At 43.7% G+C, this 19,350-nt stretch overlaps 1 protein-coding gene across 3 annotated transcripts in view; it reads right to left on the bottom strand.

Annotated features, from left to right (window-relative positions):
* LOC134537418 (B-cell receptor CD22-like) overlaps nt 1–19,350 on the bottom strand; it is a 188,280-nt gene that overhangs the window by 22,134 nt on the left and 146,796 nt on the right. For all 3 annotated transcript variants that reach the window (XM_063377818.1, XM_063377817.1, XM_063377816.1), the window contains exons 4-7: nt 17,780–17,893; nt 9,043–9,246; nt 6,906–7,051; nt 866–1,016 (exon numbers count right to left, since the gene is read on the bottom strand). In XM_063377818.1, the coding sequence (XP_063233888.1) occupies nt 866–1,016; nt 6,906–7,051; nt 9,043–9,246; nt 17,780–17,893 (615 nt within the window). The remainder of the gene's footprint in view (nt 1–865; nt 1,017–6,905; nt 7,052–9,042; nt 9,247–17,779; nt 17,894–19,350) is intronic.

Genomic DNA, 19,350 nt, shown 5'->3' with positions numbered 1-19,350 from the left:
CGTCCGGCGGGAAGGGAAGCAGTGGGAGGACAGGAGGAGGAACAGTCGAGGTCCTTTACGACCCGCCGCTGCAGGACGCGGCCGACGACAGCGCTGTTTCATTAATCTCCCTCCCCCCTCCTTATCCTTGCAGATCCGCCCTCGTCATGGCGTCTGTGCAGTCACCGAGTGCCTCGTCCCACAGCTACACCGTGCAGGGAAACCTCAGTAGACCACATTTAAACTATACACAGTAGAACCTCGATTATCCGAGACCCAATTAACCGGGTTCTCAATTAAAAAATACACATGGGGGGGGGGGGGGAGGGACCAAGCCCGCGAAGTGTATGTAATTAAAGAAGGAATAAGAAAAGAGTAAAACTAATAACCACGCATTAAAAAATGGACACGAACGGACAAAGAAACTGACTAGAATTGCCGCAGTGAGAAGAAATACTCGTCTCAAAAGTCGTTTTGCCTTAGAAAGAACTCAAAAATCCAAAAAAACCGGCTTAAAAGTACTTAAGAGCTGGCCGCTTTCAGCCCGCCGAGGTCATGACCTTGAAAACTAGGATGCCATGGCGACCATTTTGAATCATGACGTCACCGTTGCAACTTCCGTCACGTCCGCCATCTTGAAAATCTTTATTTATTATCCGATTTAAATGAAATATTTTTTAAAATTTATAAAAAAAAATTAATTAATAAAATTTAAATAAAAAATATTTAAAAAAAACATACTTTTTCGGTTAGGCCGCTATAGCCCTTCGGGGCCCCTCACGTGGGCGGTGTGTCTGTGGTACCGGCTACCACGTCGCGGGGACTCTGACGCCACGGAGAGGAGCATTGTTGGCTCGCGGGCGACTGGTCGGGGGAGCGCACTCACAGAAGACGCTGAGCAGCAGCGAGTCGTCGAGCTGGGAGCCGGGCACGCTGGGGTTCTCGGCGTGGCACTTGAGCAGGCGGCCGTCGTCCTCTGGGCCCGGCGCGAACACCAGCCGGCTCCACGACACCGTCTGGTTGTCCCCGGAGGTCAGCTGCAACAGCCCAGCTCCTCCACCTGCTCCCCAGTCCTCGGTCCCGTGGCAGGGAAGCCTGAGATGCACATCAAGCTCTGTCCCTGCCCGAACACGCCCGAATATTCGCCTTCGGCCAACCTCTGCTTTATTTATATTTCTCTGTTTATTTTGCGCCAGCAGTTCGAGCCGGTTTACTGGCTCGTCAGCCCACTTCTGTCTTAACTGTGGCTGCCTGGACAGCTGTGGCTGGGCCGACGAGTGAAGTCGCCCGCCCCTGGGGACGCATGCGCCCCTGGTTAATAATAACCCAGGAGTTCCCAACCTTTAAATGCTGGCCGCAAGGCCCAAGCACCCAACTCCAGCATGGTTGATTTTTCAGCCCCTCCAACTCTTCTTACCTGGACCCTTCTTCCATCTTGTCCAGTAGTTACCTGCTTGCTTAATGCATGATATTTGATCCCCGCATGAACCGGCCCAGGGTTTTCCCTGTGTCTATGCAGGTTTTACCTGGGTCACATTAGCTAGCTTTTAAGCTAGGCGACCAATGGGGCGTCAGTCATGGCGCCAATCGCAGCCATGGCTGGCCAGTAAACCTCAATAGCACACGATGCACGCGCCCTTGTCCTGCATGGTTAAAAACCCGCATGGTAGAGTGTATAGGCTTCGGCCTGAGACACACCTAGGTCCTCCCCTAACCTGGACCCTCCCCTACACACTTAGAATTAACTTAGGCTAGGAAAAAAAATCTGTTTATTTTAACGTAGCTATACTAACCTAACCAACCGTCCATAGTGTTTTAAAGTGTTTTAATGCAGCTAACCTAACCGACCACTTTCAATATTTGAATTCATTTTTCCTGCGCAAAAATAAAACAAATCCCGAGGTTGGCCGAAGGTGAATATTCGGGCGTGTTCGGGCAGGGACAGAACTTGATGGACATCTTAGGCTTCTCGTTTCAATCACAGATATCGTTGATAAAATATTTTCACAAATATCATAGATATCACTGAAAAAAAATCATCAAATATATCGTTGAAAAAATATCATCACAGATATCGTTGGAAAAAATGTCATCACAGATATCATTGAAAAAATGATCATGTTTAAGCCAAAACATAAATAAGATTTTTTTTAAAGCTTCCTAAGGTTACTTCTGCGATGGTCAGAAAGACGAAAAAAAAGTGGTTCGTGGTCTCACATTCACAAAGTTTGCCAGTACATTCTTGAAGCCTCATACACGATGTAAATAACAATAAGTCCAACACTTATTCAAAAGTTGTGAACTTTTCGGGAGGAAAAAGAGTACATTTTGTAAAAATAAAAACTATCCTAAGATGGAGATGTGCTATAATTAATCATAATAATTAAAACCACAAGTTATGTTGCACAAACGAAATAAATAAAAAAAAAATTAGAATTCAGACAGAAGACTGGAATTATAAAAACATTAAATCATCTACAAAACCTGTGGAGACAAAGTCCTCTATGTCTGGGTCCAGAAACATTAATTCTGTAGTGCAGCTTCTTAAAAATATGTATTTTTTTTTCTTAAAGAAATGGTTGTGATACAAACAATATTATTTAACAAAATATAAACTATGCGTGCTGTTAAATAACGCTTGTATGTATCAAAACGTACTGAAATGTATTCATGAACTCATACGTTTGCCCATGTGGCGTGTACATTTAGTAATGAAGGCATCGCTGTGCAGCTTCATACATGAAATATAATGGATGAGTTGCGTAGTTTCGACAGCTCAGTACAACTTACATCTTCAGAGTCTGGATTAGCTCCAAAAGTAAGGAAAACGAGAGATCTCTTAACAAAACAATTCATTATTTAATCTGTGTAACATATAACCTTGGTAACAGCAAATCTTCACGTTTAAAAAACTTATAATACGAAACTCGGAGACGAAAATTAATGTATAATTCTTCAAAATAATGCGTAAATATACGCATATTGTGTTTTAAATCACATTTCATGCTAAGGTTATGTTGTACAAAAATAATTTTTTTTTTTTTTGCAAAACTCCGTTCCCCCGGAGAAACCCCCGGAATGGCCACCGCATGGGGAGCCCAAGAAAAGAAACGGGCTCCCCATTTGGAAGCCATCTGGAAGGTTTTTTTTTCTGTTCCACCCACCGTTTCTTTTGGTAGCCTGACTTGTTACAAGGGATTGTATTCCTACCAGAGAAAATGTCACCATTTTGTCTGGGCAATCCGCCTTGGAGGAGCCGGGGCGCGAACCCGGGTCCTACAAGTCACAAGGCAGGCGCTCTACCCCAGAACCAGAGCGGTAGAGCGACAACATGTGAAGTCTTCTTAACACTTACACGATGCTATCACACGTGTTTACTTCTGGCAGTTGATTTGGGAAGCAACCACGTACCAACCGGCGTTCCTCACGAAGGAACACAATTAAAAAAATTGGTTGTCTGTAAAGTCGGTTTACGGACGATAGTTTAACGCGACACCGTCATAACAAAACAATGATGAAATGATTGCATACTTTTATGAATAAAATTGAATCATTTTTATTGAATTATCACTATTTTGTATGGCTACAAAGAAGGAGTGAAATGAAATCTACAATTTAATTGATAAATTTACTTTTATTTGCACTCATTAATTCAAATATGTTTATTACTTTAACGAAGAGATTATTTTAACTATAACTTTTATACATGTTTGCTATTTAACTTCTTCCAATCCGTGTTATTCTGTTAAGGATAGGACGATTGTAGGAAAAGTAGGAAACGAATGGGAGTGTTTCAAGTTTAATGTGCCTCGAAAAAGTCAAATCGATGGTTGTTCCAATCGAGTGGAATAGAGTTAGATGCGGCGCAAGCGTACAATGAGCGTAACGGGACACAGCGTAACGGGACAATATGCGCAACGGGACACTTTTTCGTGCGTGCAGGCGGCATTCATCGTTTTATTAGACATTGTCACGTCAAAAAAAAACACTCGCCAGAGATGTGTAACATCTAACCTCGGTAAACGAGCAAATTCACGTGTTATCACGTTCCAAATACAAAGCTATAACAGGAAATGTAACGAAGGATTGTTATAAATAATGCCGAGCGTCTTATATACACGCAAAACGTGTTTTCACGTGAATTTCTGGACGCGCGGCACCCGCTGACGAAGCTACCTCTCCTTTCGAGCCGTTACACTCGCAGACCGCAATTTTAAACTGTAGAATAAAACGGCCGCGATAAACGCGAACGAGACTTGAAAATATACTAAACCCCGGGTCTATGGACCTGATATTCGACAAGGAATTTCAACGGGATACAGCCCATCTCATTAAAAATTTCTCCCCGTGTTAAAAGTATAAATCCATGACATTTAAAAAAAACATATAATAGCACTAATAATACGTTTGTATACTAGTTTTTGCTTAAATGACTGTGATCAGTCTGTAAATACTTCCTACAAACAAACTTTAACTTTACTGAGCTAATTCAAAATTTTATAATATAAAAAAAAAATAATTATTACATCGACGAGATTCGAACCACGCCCCCTGAAAATACCAAGCGCGCCCTCTTCCACTGTGCTTCTAACCCTATTGGTAAATTGAAAGAAAATGTATTTATAATTATTGTAATGCCAATTTTCTTAACTAATTTAAAGTATCGTGATTCCTTTTTACTAAGACTATTTTAGTCTACCAAATATAATTCAGGGTTGTTTCACCATCACAAAGTTTCATTTGGCACACCAATAAGTTTTGATCATGTCCCCTAATATTCACGAAAGCGGCTACATACATGTTTAATTTGCTATTGAAACTTTTTGCTTCCGACAAACCTGGTAAACAAGGGAAGACTTCTTTTCACAGACGAGAGAGCCAAACTCCCGATCGTGCAACTTCGGTTTTTTTTTGTTCATTGTAAATAAATATGGCGGTGTTGATAAAAGGATACTAATGGTCAATTAGGTTAGGTTAGCTACATTATAAATACTTTAAAACATTGTGGACGGTTGATTTGGTTAGGATAGCTACATTAAAGATACGGAAGAAAAAAACCATGAACTTCGGGGGAACTTCGGGTTTCGGCTCTCTCGTCTGTGAAAAGAAGGCTTCCCGTCAAACAATGCTGGAAAGTGTCACACCGACACCATAGCGCAGCCGAAGTGCGGTTTTTTTTTGTAAAGTTGGACGACTCGAACAGATACTTTGTGCGCGTAAAAGGGCAGAACGTCGGAGGTTCGGGAGGGATGAACCATAGTCCGGGCAACCACCTTCGGGAGTTTTGAAATACGACAGTGAATCCCAGGAAGCGACGTGGTGGTGGTGGTGGTGGGGGTGGGGGGCAGGAAGACCCATCCAGATGTCGCCGCTGGGACCTCGCCCCATTTCCCGCCTTGTCCCGAGGGAAACACTTCTTTTCCTGCCGTTTGCCCGCTTTGTGAACTGCTCGGTCGTCATTCGGGAAGCATTCCGTTCCTTCCCCTTTTCCCCTTTCCCACATCCCCCCTCCTGCACCGCAGCCACCGCAGCCGGGGTCGTTGTCGCTGGCGGCGCTCGTATCCGGGACTACCAAAATGGCGGGCGATAACGAAGAAGTAAAAAAAAAAAACCCTTCTGTAACTCGAAGGCATAAGGCACTAGTAACATAAACCATATATTCACGAGAGCGGCTTAAAAAACTTTAAATAGTACCTCACTTACTTACTTAAATATTTTATACCCAAAATAAGTGATTTTTTTTTTACATACATGGTAGATATTAGTATTGTATGCCACTTGAAAGAACGTCAAACGGCGTGTCAACGTTTATGGTTAAAATTCAATTTTGCCCAACAAAAAAAAAAGGGACATAGTGTCATATGCCTCTGAGGTACCAAATATACGACTATGAAAAGCAACGCGCATATCTTCCACAACAAACCTTCGAAACTACCCCCCCCCCCCCCCCCACGGCAGACTTCAACTGCCGACAGTCCCGACCCACCCATGCACCCATGACGTTTCCGGTCACGCCATTTCCCGACGCAACCGTCTCTTCACCCACTACATATTTTTTTTCGAACACGTACAAAGCCAGTGTTACCTGGGCACATTAATAAACATAATAAAATAAAATAAAGTACAATTATTGAATGTTCGATTATAATTTTCATTGTTTTAAAAAAAAATTGAGTTAGTCTTTCAGTTCTCGTTGGAATCTCCTTGCACGAGAGTGGTTGAACGTGGAAGTTCCTGACCGTTGGATTGGTTGTAATGGCGGAGACGACAGAGCTCCACGTTCACATGACATAAACAACGGCATGCGATTTTCTTTTTGACGTGACAACGTCTAATAAATCGATGAAAGCCGGCTGCACAAACGAAAAAATGTTCCGTAACGCACATTGTTCCGTTACGCTGTGTCCTGTTACGCTCATTGTACGCTTGCGCCTCATCTATCTCTCTTCCACTCGATTGGAACAACCATCGATTTTACTTTTTCGAGGCACATTAAACTTGAAACACTCCCATTCGTTTCCTACTTTTCCTATCATCGTCCTATCCTTAACAGAATAACACAGATTGGAAGAAGTTAAATAGCAAACGTGTACAAAAGTTATAGTTAAAATAATCTCTTCGTTAAAGTAATAAACATATTTGAATTAATGAGTGCAAATGAAAGTAAATTTATCAATTAAATTGTATATTTCATTTCACTCGTTCTTTGTATCCATACAAAATAGTGATAATTCAATGAAAATGATTCAATTTTATTCATACAAGTATGCAATCGTTTCATCAATGTTTTGTTATGACGTTGTCACGTTAAACTATCGTCCGTAAACCGACTTAACAGACAACCAATTTCTATTTTATTTCGGGGGTTTGTAAAAGTTGGTGTGTACGTGAGGCTACCGGACGCCCCTCCAGACACGCGGCCTCACCTCGCCGCGGTGGAACCTCCTGTTGTCCTGCCACCAGGTGAGCGCCGCCGCCGGGCGAGACCCCGCCGCCTCGCAGGTCAGCGCCGCCTCCGCCCCCGCCTCCAGGGAGCGCGGCTTGCTCGCCAGCCGCACTGACAGCGGCCTCACTGCCGGCACAAACCCCCGCCCCCGTATCCCTCCGCGCTCGCTCGGGCAGACCTTTGAATATATATATATATATACTGTATAGAAGTCGCCAGCCCAGGTTAACATTTCTAATACGGTTTTGAGGTAATTGGTTAATTCACCGCCGCAATCGCCACCATCTCTAGGGCATCGACTTGTGGTGGTCCCTGGCGGACAAGTGTCGAACTCTTCAAACACCCCTTCCCCCTCCCGTTGAACGACCTTGAGCTGCAGTGAATGATGGGTGAGGGGTGCGGGGGAATGACAGCGGGCGACAGCGCTGCGCTCTAACGTGTAAATAACAACTAAGACGATGCAGGGCGTCACGGCAGCGCACTGCAGCGGTGAAGTTCCCAAGCTGCTCATCATACGCTTCTGTAAAAAGTAGAGTAAATCCTATCCACTCGCGACTTCTATACAGTATATATATTCAAAGGGCAGACACAACCCACCAGCGCACACACAGGCCCGTGTGCCAAACCCATCCCACGAGACACGCACCCCCGCTGTCTACACCAGTGTGTGGGGTGCGCCTGAACTACCATGCACTTGGCGAGTTACAGAAACTTCGGTTTCTGGCCTCGCCCACGCTTGCCGCCCCGGATGGCAATATGATGAATCGGCGGCGGCACAGGCAGCCTTCTTTTCACAGACGAGAGAGCCCAAAACCCGAAGTTCCCCGAAGTTCATGGTTTTTTTCCCCCGTATCTTTAATGTAGCTATCCTAACCAAATCAATCGTCCACGGTGTTTTAAAGTATATTTACAATGTAGCTAACTTAACCTAATTCATAGAGACCTGAAAAATTCGCGGGTTCATTTCTCGATAGGCTAGAATCCAAATACATTTTGCCTTTTTTTTGCTGCTTCAGTGATTGGGCAACAGTTTATCTGAAGGACTCTGGACCAATGGAAAAACGTTCGACAGAAGAAGTATCGAATCACAAGCTTCCCCGTTAACACGTGTCACGAGTCAGTAGCCAATCAGCAGGTGCAATCTGCACAAGTACATAAGAGGATCATGGAGTCTATCCTAGAGGTCATTGAAAACGCGAATTTTTCCGGTCCCTACTAATTTATCAACACCGCCATATTTATTTACAATGAACAAAAAGAAAACCCGAAGATGCACGATCGGTCGTTTGGCTCACTCGTCTGTGAAAAGAAGGCTTCCCCCACTCGCACGCTCTCCCTCCCAGCAGACACATGTCCAGCCACCGCAGTCGACCAACTGCTGGGGGCGCGAAACAAACACAACACTGAAGTATAGCTTTGGCTCCTGGGTTGTAGCCGTGTCCTTGGCGGTCGACACTGCAGTCGCCATCTGGTAGGTAAACTGCTTCCTGATGATGGCGACTGCAATGTCGACCGAAACATCGGTGAATTATCCCAGCAAAGGACACGGCTACAAATCCAGAAGCCAAAGCTACTTCATAACACAAATTGTTTATCAATAATCAAACTGTATCTTTTAAAAAAAAGAATATATATATATTGATGGTAAATGATATATACATAAGGAAAGGGATACGATACAAATAAGTTTTTTTTTACTCCAGCATGGACCGATGGACCGATGGATCGTGGAGGTATTCCTATAAGGCAATGGCGGCTTCAGGATGACTTTTCGGGAGGGGCTTATTGCAGCACAAAGACAGGTCGTAGTTGCAAAAAAAAATGAAAGTGGTCAGATATTGGCCTTGGAATATTATTTACAAATTACAGGTTTCAAATACAGATACTTAGTAGCCCCATGCAACTTTTGATGAGATAAAAGTTTAACACGTGAAATTAAATATTTAAGTAAACATAAACGTACACTAATCAATAAAACTGGTCTCGGGAGGGGCTATCGCCCCCACCGCCCCCCCTTCTGGAGCCGCGCTTGCGTACAAGGAAAGGTGGGTCGCCAGTTTGAAAAGGTTGGGGAGCACTGTGTGGTTGGCGGCAGTGCGGCTGCGGCTGGTACTCACGGTACATCTCGAGGCGCGCCGACTTCTCCAGGGCCGGCAGCAGCTGCGTGTTGCGCGCGCGGCACGTGAAGGCAGAGTGCAGGTGTCGCCGGCGCACCCGCCCCACCTCCAGGCGGCTCACCACCACCCCGCGCAGCCCCGGGGCCAGCTGCCCCTCCGCCGGCTGCTCGTCCCAGTGCCACGTCACCCGGGGCGGCGGCTTGCCTGCCACCCGCGCACACACACTCACACACTACAACCCTCACACTCGGACAGCCTTCATGTCACACACGAGAGAGCCAAAACCCCAAGTTACCCCCAAGTTCATGCTCGCTTTTTTTTCCCCGTACCGCAACAGCTGTATTTATTTGGTGGGGGAAAAAAAAAAAAAAACATTCGCGGGCATTTATTTTCCAAATGCGCGCGTTTAACTACTAAGATGTCATTCTTAAAATTAGCAAGAAGTAATTTAAAGAATTATTCAGTAGGTTAGCTACATTATAAATACTTTAAAACATTTTGGATGGTTGGTTATATTAGGTAAGTATAGCTACATTAAAAATACTGTAAAATCATTTTATGGTTGCTTAGCAAATAACTTTTTAATATGTAGCTATCCAGGGCTAGGAAACCGTTTACATGATTTCACAGTATCTTTAATGTAGCTATCCTATCCAAATAAACCGTCCACAATGTTTTAAAGTATTTATGTATAATGCAGATAACCTAACCTAATTGACCATTAGTTATCATGAGTTGTCAAAAATAAACATTTTTAATATTATTTACAATGAACAAAAAAAAACCCGAAGGTGCACGATCGGGAGTTTGGTTCTCTCGTCTGTGAAAAGAAGGCTTTCCACAACCCTCGGGCCCGCCGGGCGATACACACTAGATAGAGAGGGAGAGCACAGCATTGAGCCCTTTCCAGGTTGGCTCTGTTACGACACACCCCTTGTCGAGAGGCCCCCACTCATTCCCGCCAGAGTGCCTGGTACCACTCCACCGCGAGCACCTTTAACTAACAACAATTACAATCTTGGAAGAGAGTCCTTCTATTAGATAATTACTGGGGTAAAAAAAAAAAAAAAACACTGCCGATTGATTAGGTGAGGATTTTTTTTTTTTTTTAAGGAGCGGCGAACTGAGATCGGAGCCGTGGGCTCTGAGAGCGCTCAGTCCGAATTGCCGTGTGTGGGAAACACGTATCGCCTGTCCAAACTGTCGAGTCCAAACAATCAGTCCATAAGCTGAGAGAATAGTGGCAGACATATTTGTTCGTACTCTAAAAGAGCAGCATGAAAAGTTTTCTTCCGCATTCTAACGATGAAACCATGCATCCAACAGTGACAGCAACACCAAGACTGATCATGTGTGTGTGTTTGTGTGTGTTTGGGGGGGGGGGGGGAGGGGGAAGAATTTCGGCCGTTATTCCAAGACGTTCGGGTGAGGTAATGAATATGCACTGCCTTGGTTGGGTCACAACCGTAACCTGACTCGAGGGCCGTATTCCAGAATTTGTACAAACCGCATCCCCGCATCGCCGTTTCAATAAACGGTCAAGGAACTTTTTTTTATTAAAATACTACTCAGCCACAGATGGACAGCACAGTGGTTACAAATTTCCGTTCCATGCGACTTCCAGTCCGTTCGCGAAAATTACTCCTACAAAATACCTGTACCGAGAGCTAAGGGGTTTGTCTGTAAAGTCGGTTTACGGACGATAATTTTACGTGATAACGTCATAAGAAAACATTGATGAAAAATTGAATACTTTTTTTAATTTTCAAATATTATTTACAGTTTTTGCAAAATTTAATTTAAATAATTTGTTTGAATATAATCACGAACAATTAGTTATAGAAATAAACTGAAATCAAATCAATGTCAATAAATTGTTCATTTGAAATGACGAAATTGGACAATTTAAATAAAAAAAATTTAAATTGCTGCTTTTAAAAAGCCCGCTTTAACTTGTTTGATATTATAGAAGATTTTCTCGCACGGTGGTTGGCCGGCTCTTGCACGCTCGGCTCAGGCGGGAACGTGACAATGAGTCATGCTTTTTCGTGCGTGCAGCCGGCGTTCATCGATTCAATAAGACGTTATCGCGTCAAAAAAAAACCTATTTTAACTTACGGTGGTCTCAAAGTAATATTTCAAATGTTGACGAGCCGGGTGGAGTAAGGGGAAGCCTACGATTCACGCCGAGTATTCGACATGCCCGAACATTACCGAATACCTGCCTTCGGGTGACTTCGGAATTCTTTTGTTTAGGTGAAAAAACTCATTTTTTATTTTGCCATGTGTTCGTGAATGCCTAATTAATTAAAATGGTCGAACAGGTCAGGTCAGTTACATTATAAATACTTTCAAACTAAGCGGACATTAAAAATAATATGAATTATTGTTAATGGTTGTTTAGTTTTAAAATATTTATAATGTAACTGACCTGACCTAACAAACCGGGACAAAAGATGAACAGTAGGATCTCACATATATTTTTTTACTTATTACTTGCGCAACAATATCCAAACAACAAATAAATCTTAAGTTAATTACATACCTAGCATTTTAATTTGATGACATTGCAAGACGGAATCTAAAAGATAAGAATGTTCGTATATTTACTCAAATATTAGTCTTGGTTTTAATGGCTTAATTTGTATTGTTATGTAACTTCCTACCTTTATTTGTTTATGTCCGGCATTTAAAACAGACGTTTTTTTTCACCTAAACGAAAGAATTCCGAAGACACCCGAAGGCAAGTATTCGGTAATGTTCGGGCATGTCGAATACTCGGCGTGAATCTTTGAATATATATACTGTATAGAAGTCGCGAGTGGATAGGATTTACTCTACGTTTTTCAGAAGCGTATGATGAGCAGCTTGGGAACTTCACCGCTGCAGTGCACTGCCGTAACGCCCTGTATCGTCTTAGGTTGTTATTTACGCGTTAGAGCGCAGCACTGTCGCCCGCTGTCATTCCCCGCACCCCCAATCCATCATTCACTGCAGCTCAAGGTCGTTCAACGGGAAGGGAAGGGGTGTTTGAAGAGTTGGACACTTGTCCGCTAGGGACCACCACAAGTCGATGCCCTAGAGATGGTGGCGATTGCGGCGGTGAATTAACCAACTACCTCAAAACCGTATTAGAAATTTTAACCTGGGCTGGCGACTTCTATACAGTATATATATTCAAAGCCTGGAGTAAGCGCGGCAACACTGCGAACTACGCGAGCAGGAGCAGCGTGCGAGACGCGGCGGCTGCTGAATGGCCTCGGTAACGTCCCAGCAGTTCGGCGCGTCGCCGCCAGGGGCGCCAGCAGTCCCTCGGCGACAAAGTCCTCGCCGCCGCCGTCATACATTATACATGAAGGGGCCCAGCCTCTCCTGAGTGGCCGAAATTGATTTTCCTTAAAAGCAGAGGAAATTCCTCGCGAACACCTGCGTAAGAAAAAGTGACGTGGGGGGGGGGGGGGGGGGGGGCATAGAGCAGTTTTGTAAAAAAGAAAAAAGTTCGCGGGCTTAATAAAAAAAAAGGCAAGGGAGCTGTTGTGAAGATATGGCTTCAAAGAACTTCCACCATGTCTGGCCACAGGATGTTTTTACTTTACATGCCCTGAAAGCATGTTTAAACAACGGAAGATCGTGGACAAAAAAAACTTTATGTTCTTCAGACACTTTTGATGTTTGCATTCATCGAATTTTACCGCTTGTGATAAAAACTACAACTACTATTTAACACGCCCGCCTTGTCCTGGGTGTATCTGTGTCAGTGAGGCGGGATGATAAGTGTGTCTCCCCTGAACTGGCGCGCAGTCTTCTCGTCGTACGAGATCTGAGTAGTAACTGTAGCACTAGCACTACATATATGGCGGAGAAATGAAGGTAAAGGTGTGATGCAAGTTCCTTTTAGTTATTTCCAGCGCCGGTTGTTTTAAACTTTACGGTTGGAAAAATTTTACGTCAATGCTCGGGTCTCACTCGCCATGTTGATTTTTTTGTCTCTCCTTTTTTTTTAACGGCTATTCATAAAGTTTTAACTCGATACCTCGCATTCGATACTCTGTCGCAAATATTTTCAACACACATTACACTAAGTGAGAATCTGTTTGAAATATCAGTGGCGGTGGCAGAGCCAAAAATCCAAGGGAGGTATCGATGTACAATTTTTAGAAATAGTCCTTAAATAAAAGTAACGAGAAGAAAAATAGCAACGTGAGGGAAGAACGCCCGAGCGTCCCTTAGCTTCTCCGGGCGGCCCCGGAGTGCGGATAAGGCAAAGACTGAGCCCACCAGAACGTGGGAAGCCTTCATTTCACAGACGAGAGAGCCAAAACCCGAAGTTCCCCGAAGTTCATGGTTTTTTTTCCCCCGTATCTTTAATGTAGCTATCCTAACCAAATCAACCGTCCACAATGTTTTAAAGTATTTATAATGTAGCTAACCTAACCTAATTGACCATTAGTATCCTTTTATCAACACCGCCATATTTATTTACAATGAACAAAAAAAATCGAAGATGCACGATCGGGCGTTTGGCTCTCTCGTCTGTGAAAAGAAGGCTTACCACCAGAACATGTCCAGATGGAATCACAACAAGATGGCGGATCGGCAGCCGCTTTGACAAACGTTGCCTTGCGTGGGGCTGGAATCAGTTGTACCTACACGGCAAGACCACTCGGCGTGGGGAAGCCTGCTGTTCATTTAAGTCTGTTCAACACGCCCGTATAATTACTTTAGTGTAACTTTTTTTGAAGTTACAAAAAAAAAAAGAACGCGTGTAACTCAGTACACGTGATAGAAGTGAAATTTCTTTGGCAATTCATACCTGGACTCGTAAGTTGTTCTCTTTTTATTTCTTTGGCGTCAGAAACGTGCCAAAAAATGTTTCTCTAAATCGTTGCGTTAAAATTCGGCCTTGTAATATTACTCTCATCGCGCCCAAAAAAGGTTTCACTTCAACAATGCGGGGGAATCAACCATTTAAAAAAAAAGAGAGAAAAAAAATTGATAATTGCAGCAGGAATCTTAGTTACGTCACTTGGTACCTGACAGGTAAACAGTAATGCGGGGATTAGCAACTAACTATCAACCAAGCCACCAGGCTGAAACAGACGCCATTATGCTACTGGATATGCTTCAAAGGACAAAAAAAAAAAATCAAGTATGTGAAAATGCGAGTACGATCGAAATATAGAAAAAAAAAGGTAAAAAGTAAAATTTGTTTATACCTTTTATTTTAATCAAAAAGGGGAGAAAAAAAACCAAGCTGTCGTCAAAAGGGCGCTCTGATCATTGATAAACAAAAACAGGGCCGTCCTTTGAATTCCCGTTTTCAAGAAAAATACTTTTTTTTTTTTTTTTTGTAATATCCTTTCCGAGGGCAGATTAGCGTGGAAGTCTCTCAGAATCTGGTTAATATGACATCGCACGCACGGACCGTAAAGCAGTAATCTTCGCGGAAGGAGAAATCTGGCGAAGGGCCGCGAAGAGAGAGAGAAAAAAAAAATACCCGTTGCGCGTGTCGGACACGGGATTGCACTACTCGTAATTAGCCGCGTCCCTTTAAACCCTGGCGAACGCTAGCTCGGCGCAGCTTAGGCGCCGGTAAATAAGGGCTCGCGCAGGATTAACTGCGCCGGTTGAACGAGACCTACAGACCCGAAGGCGAGCGCGGCCCCGGAGAGAGGATAAAAAACCCGCGCCTGTCGCGCTGCCCGCTGGGTTGGTGCCACTGCGTTATTTCCGCGTTCGCAGTGTTACCGCTCAAACAAAAAAAATTTCTCCTCTTCTTAATTTCACACACCGCATTAAAAACATTTTGTAAAATGAGTTTAAATACACCTATATTTTTTTTTTCCTCGCTATCACATAAACGTTACCTGACTTACGAAAATGTTTTATTTATACTTTTTATATTTTTATGTTACAGAGATATTGCGAGATTAATCAAGGTACAGGGTAGGTAACCGTCAACAATGAAACAATCTGGTCATTTTGCACGTAGGTTTGGAGCATATTTTGTCGAATGTGATGCGAGGCGAAAACGATCTTTATTTAGTTAAAAATATGACACAAACAAAAAGCCAAGTTCTTTAAAACCAACGAATTAAGACACCACCACAAAGCAGAACGCATTTTCGTAACAAGAATAACCAAATCGGGAATTTGTAATTTGTTTCTACCTTATTGCAGATAAAATGTAATGACACTAATTATTTTTTTCAAGCAGTTAAAAAAAAATGTTCCGTTAGCATATATATTGCCTGCGAGTGGAGCGCAGTACATTAACGCCACACGCCTAATCCGATTAGAAACGGCGCCTCATTACATCCTTTCCTCCCGCTCACCCCTTTCCACGGCGCTTTACCGTTGATATCGGAGAACTCTCGGCGACTCTGCAGGGTTCGGAACATTCCCTGCGGGAAAGTGGCGTAATTAGAACTCTAATGTTCTGGGAGCTTCGGGTGTCAAGTTCAACCTCGATGGCGCGACGCTTCGAAGGGGTACGAGACCATTCCAGAAGTAGGCCGAGGGGTGTAAAAACGGCGACGCCAGCCTCCGAGGCAGAGGAGTGACCCCTTTGGTGAGCTATGATGGACGACGGGCGACGGGCTTCGAAGACAGAAAGATCCGGGACTGTGGTGGGTGTGCGGCGGTTGAGTGAGCAGTGCGATGCAGTGTGCTGGGTCAGAGGTTAGAGGTAAGAGACGAGCAGCCGTAAGAGCCATTGTCGAGCCGAGCTCCATTGGGGGGAGAGCGAACTGTGGACCTTATGAAAGAGCGATACATTTGTGGATGGACCATATCATTGCTAATAATGTTCGCAGGCTTCCACGGCCATTGTCTGAAGTAGCTTGGCTTCTGGGTTGTAGCCCGTGTCCTTGGCGAATACATAATTCAACAATTATTTGCTAAGGACACAACTACAACCCAGAAGCCAAGCTACTTCTATATCATTACTATAAGTTAATAGTGTAAACATTACGTGCTATATAAAACTGTATTTAATTAATTGGGCTATACTTTTCAAAACCTGATTTTCCACTCGTAACTATATATATATATATATATATATATATATATAGAAATATAGATATATACACATATACACACACAGTAACAAGATACATAGGTCTTCAGCAGAATTGTAGAGTCATTCGCTCTAGTCACCTATTAAGTTTTTAAGGTTGGGCTTCAAAGGTAATGATTTTGAGGTTTTTCATTATCTCGTTAGTAGTATTAACTAAGAGCTATGTCTGTCAGCTTTACACTACGCCTCTATTGCATTTGTGGTTTCTTTCACAAATATTTTAAACGCATTATACTAAGTGTAACTACGACACAGAGCATTACAAGAATTCTGCGTGTTACGGGTACAGTTATGTGTGGACATCTAAGGTAGACTCCACAGTATTGTACATATGCTTGGGCAAATGTACCCTGTTCATTGCCTGCTCACTGCACATTCAATACTTACTTGGTCGAGGATTCCCCACTGCACCAGAGTTCTCAACATTAACTTGTCAGATCACAGAAACAGGCCGAAGGTGAGATTGTTTGAATTTTTGCCCAGTGTGAAATGTTAAGGTGAGTTTTTCCATTTTATAGTTATGAGGGACCTCAACATAGCTGATACAGTAAAATCTTGCGAGGTTCCTCATTGCAAGAGGGATCCATGCTTTACTTAGATAATAAAATTCAGAACTTAGAACAGTCATAACATAAAATCAACGTAAGTTAAAAATGTCATAACTTAGAAACAAACACGTTACAACAATCGTAACTTATACACTCAAAAATTAAAAACTTAGTTAGAAAAACATCATTAGAACTCCCACAGCTTATAAACACACAATTTATAACGGTTGTAAGTTTGAAATTTTTAATTGAAAAACAAACAAATCCGAATCATAAAACTTAGACACATCACCTTAGAAAATCACAACTAACAACTACTATAAATTAGAAACACACAACATAGAAGTCTTCTAATTTTAATGTTGTACATAATTAAAAACAACAAACAACGCCTAATTACAAATTTTAGAAACGTCAATTTAGAAAATCTTAACTAAGCACTATCGCAACTTAGAAACGCACAAAGTAGAACCTACATAGCTTATAAACACACAGCTAAGGGCTATCACGAGTTAGAACAACATAACTAAGAACTGGAAATTCCATCGTGTGTGTTTATTAAGTCTTGTGCGTTCATATTCAGTCGTGCGTTTTTATTAAGTCGTGTGTGTTTATTAAGTCTTGTGTATTTATACTCAGGCGTGCGTGTTTATTAAGTCGTGTGTGTTTATTAAGTCTTGTGTATTTATATTCAGGCGTGCGTGTTTATTAAGTCGTGTGTGTTTATTAAGTCTTGTGTATTTATACTCAGGCGTGCGTGTTTATTAAGTCGTGTGTGTTTATTAAGTCTTGTGTATTTATATTCAGGCGTGCGTGTTTATTAAGTCGTGTGTGTTTATTAAGTCGTGTGTGTTTATATTCAGTCGTGCGTGTTTATTAAGTCGTGCGTGTTTATTAAGTCGTGTGTGCTTATATTCAGCTGTGTGTGTTTATTAAGTCGTGCGTGTTTATTAAGTCGTGTGTGTTTCCTAGTCGCGTGTGTCCTAGTCACGTGTTTCCTAGTTGCGTGTTTCTAAGCGGCGCGGTTCTAAGTCACGTGTTTCTAAGCGGCGCGTGTGCCCTAGTCGTGTGTTTCTGAGTGGCGTGTCTGCTGGGGCTGGACGGCACGTACCTCCCCTGACCTCGCAGGTGAGGGTCAGCTCCGCGCCCTCCGTGAGCGGACCAATCACCTCCGAGCTGACGGGGCGGCCCGAGTTGGCGTACACCAGCATCTGGTGCGGCGGAACTGCGCACCCGGAGGAAACCCCGGTCACACGCCGCCCCCTGCACACCTCTCCCCGGAGCCCACAGAGCGTCTCCCTCTTAGCAGCTCGGGGACATTGCTCAACCATGTGGATGTCTGCTTAACTGTCTGTCGATGTCTGTCAAATTTGAGACAGGTTACAAGTACAGACTACCTTAGCTGGGGGAGAACCCATCAATAAATTGCCTATCCTTCGTGACATAGTCGGTTGCAACACTAGCATCGGTGCGAAGGGGTTTCTGAATTCGAATTCCGTGAAAGCAGTGAGTGCCCTGATGAGCTCAAACCAGCATAAAGGCAGGGCATTGATGAGGCCAAACAAATATATTTCAAAGGGAAAACACAAGTTCTAAGCAGTGAAGACAATTCACCGGGAATGTACGATAACATTAAAACGGGGTCGTTACCACAACGCAGAAATACCATAACGCCGAATGTCAAAATTGACCACAAAGCCGACAGCTAGAAAACTGCTGTGAAGGTACCACAACGCCGAAATAACAACTGAATGAATTTTGTGTGTGTTTATTAAATGTACCTTAACGCCGAAATATCACAATCAAACCTAACCTAACCTAGCGTAATATATCATAACCTAACAACCTAGCCTATCCTAGCCTAGCCTAACCTAACCTAGTCTAACCTAACCTAGTCTAACCTAACCTAACCTTTGTGGCAGTCCTGCAATGACATTTTTCGGCGTTAGTGTATTTCGGCGTTGTGGTAAATCGGCGTTGTGGTACACAGCAGTTTTCTAGCTGTCGGCATTGTGGTCAATTTGGCATTTCGGCGTTGTGGTATTTCAGCGTTGTGGTGCGTCCCCATTAAAAGGCACCGAGTACATAGGCTAGCGGTTCAGAGCCTTCTGAAAACTTTAAGTTACCTTAAGGGGCCCAATTTTTCAATGCAGATTTGTGAAACCAAAAAATGTTCTGGTCCTGGCATGACGCTAGGCCCTAGTGCTGATGCCGTCAGCTACACACGTCGCGCCGACGTCACCCTCCGTGTAGCCGAGCGACGCCGCGGAGAGGCTGCACGGCATTAGGTCGAGGTTCGCGTGCCCGAGAACACAGTCGTCCGGGTGTCGGGAATGCGAGGGAGAGAAAGGAGGGGGGGAAAGCCCTCGAACCGCGCCGAGGCGAGAATGCCTGCTCAAGTATGCCCCGCTGCTCATATCGGCGCGAGATATTGCCAGCCCATCTCCGCGGTGCCGCCGCAGCATTATGAAATTCTTGGATGAAGTTTCATTAATACCCTCTCTCGTTCCGAAACCCGAACCCCCCCTTTCCCCTCCTCCTCCTCACCAAAACGCTTGGCTATCTCCGCACCTCTTTCGGCGGTGATATAACCGCACTGCGTGCGGAGGTGGGTCTTGTACTTCCACCCCTCCTTTCCCTTCTCTCGACCCCATAGCCGCGGGTGGCTAAATGACCCGCGCT

The sequence above is a fragment of the Bacillus rossius genome, chromosome 12, assembly GCF_032445375.1.
Source record: "Bacillus rossius redtenbacheri isolate Brsri chromosome 12, Brsri_v3, whole genome shotgun sequence".
NCBI lineage: Eukaryota > Metazoa > Arthropoda > Insecta > Phasmatodea > Bacillidae > Bacillus > Bacillus rossius.
Note: the sequence above shows the minus strand (reverse complement) of the source record. Positions and strands in the feature narration are given on the sequence as shown.